The following is a 1,739-nucleotide window of genomic DNA, read 5'->3' as shown; positions in this document are numbered from 1 at the left end:
AGGACTAGAATTTCTAAAATTTTATTTTGCATTCCTTTATATCAAACTAAAAACCAAATTTTTTTGAAGCTCTATATTAGAAATGCTTTACACTCACATATCATACATAGAACCCCTTAATGGCTATAATTAACAAATCAAATTTAATTTAAATAGCTAGAATAATACTAATATATAACACATAATAAAGATATTAAAATAGCAACCTTACACATTAAAAAATTAATGTAAGAGATACTCTCACCCAGTAAAAAATTAAGTCAACAAAGAGACATGTAACTAAGCTCATATGGCCCATGAATCTCTCCTCACCCCCTCCATCTCCTCCTCTTTTCTCTCCCTTCACTTCCTCCTTATCTCTCGACTTCCCTTATCAACTTCCCTGCATTCTCCCTCTCTCCTCAAATCCAGCATCAGAAACCAAACCATGGAAACAGAGAAACATCACAAACCACCAGCCTCGGCGCGGGAGCCTCCGCCACCGCCGGAATCACCACCTTCATCACCTCCTCCTCCTTTAAACTCTTCCCCATCCCATGAATTCTCCTTCACCATCTCTCTCCACCCTCCCACCCCTCTCTCTTCCAACACCACTGCCTCCCTCAAGCTCAAAGAGCCCGCCGCCCCTCTCCTCGACTTCGACCTCTCCCCCGCCGACGAAATCTTCTTCCACGGCCACCTCCTCCCCCTTCACTTCCTCTCACACCGCGCCTCCAACGCCTCAATCGAAACAGAACACAACCTCTGCAAAAACACGGAGAATAAACCAAACACAAACAGAGTCATTGAAGGCGGCGCCGACGCCTCCTCCAACCACGGAGAATTCAAGGAACGCACAAAGGCGAAACCTTTCTCTACCTTCTTCGCTCTCCGGAAGTGGCTAAGAGGAAGCGAGGACAGAGAAGCAGAAAAACAGAGAAAGAAGAAGACGAAGGTGTTGGGCAGATTATGGAAGAAATATGCGAGCTTGATAGAGCCGCTTCTCTTCTTCAAGCCCATGAAGGACAAGCGAGAATTGCGGCGAAGTCCTTACTCCTTCTCCCGCGACTGCAATCCACGGGAAGGTGGCTGGCGGCGGCGGTGGCGGGGAGATTTCTCTGCTCCCGCGTCGATGCGGACGTCACCGGCGAACAGCGGGCTTCTTGTGGCCCCGTCGAGTACGTTTTCCTCTTCTGATGAAAGCACTATGGAGGAGTTACAGAATGCCATTCAAGCTGCTATTGCGCACTGCAAAAGTTCTGTTGCCGTGAAGGAGAACCAGTGTGGTTAATTAAGTGTGTATTACTGAATGGTTAATCACTTCTTTAAAGGTAGTTAATGTTTGGGAAAGCTTAATTTTTTGCACTTAGTTGTATATAATAATTATATCATATGAGTTCTTAGAATTCATAGAGCTTTGAAAGTGAGGGAATGATTTTTTTTAATTAAAAAAAAAAGCAATAAAAAATCAAAGGGACTATATAAAATCATGACAGTATTAGATTTCGTTCGGGATGATTTTCTTAGTTCTTTATAAATCAGTTTTGTAGTACAATAATTTTTTGAATTTAAAAATTTTGTTATTAAAACTTTCTTCATAAAGCACTAAAAAGTCATTCCAAACGAAACATTAGTCACATAAAAATGATTTTTGACAAAAATTATCACAATTTCAAATTTAAGTTGTAATAAAATTAACATTCCTTTGATATAAAATATATAAGAATATCATAATATAATTTTGTTTATGGGAAGTTTCC

At 40.8% G+C, this 1,739-nt stretch overlaps 1 protein-coding gene across 1 annotated transcript; it reads left to right on the top strand.

Annotated features, from left to right (window-relative positions):
* The first annotated feature begins 240 nt into the window (after positions 1-240).
* Positions 241-1,402, top strand: LOC110099448 (BRI1 kinase inhibitor 1-like). The gene has a single exon (XM_020826625.2). It carries the CDS (start codon positions 290-292, stop codon positions 1,268-1,270), a length of 981 nt encoding a protein of 326 aa, XP_020682284.1. The 5' UTR covers positions 241-289; the 3' UTR covers positions 1,271-1,402.
* Positions 1,403-1,739: the final 337 nt, after the last annotated feature.

Source organism: Dendrobium catenatum, unplaced genomic scaffold (genome assembly GCF_001605985.2).
Source record: "Dendrobium catenatum unplaced genomic scaffold, ASM160598v2 fragScaff_scaffold_586, whole genome shotgun sequence".
NCBI classification, from domain to species: Eukaryota; Viridiplantae; Streptophyta; class Magnoliopsida; order Asparagales; family Orchidaceae; genus Dendrobium; species Dendrobium catenatum.
This window is presented reverse-complemented; position numbering and strand designations above follow the sequence as displayed.

Bases quoted from the DNA above. Each gene is read 5' to 3' on its own strand.
- LOC110099448 (XM_020826625.2), top strand. From the start codon at position 290: ATGGCCCATGAATCTCTCCTCACCCCCTCCATCTCCTCCTCTTTTCTC.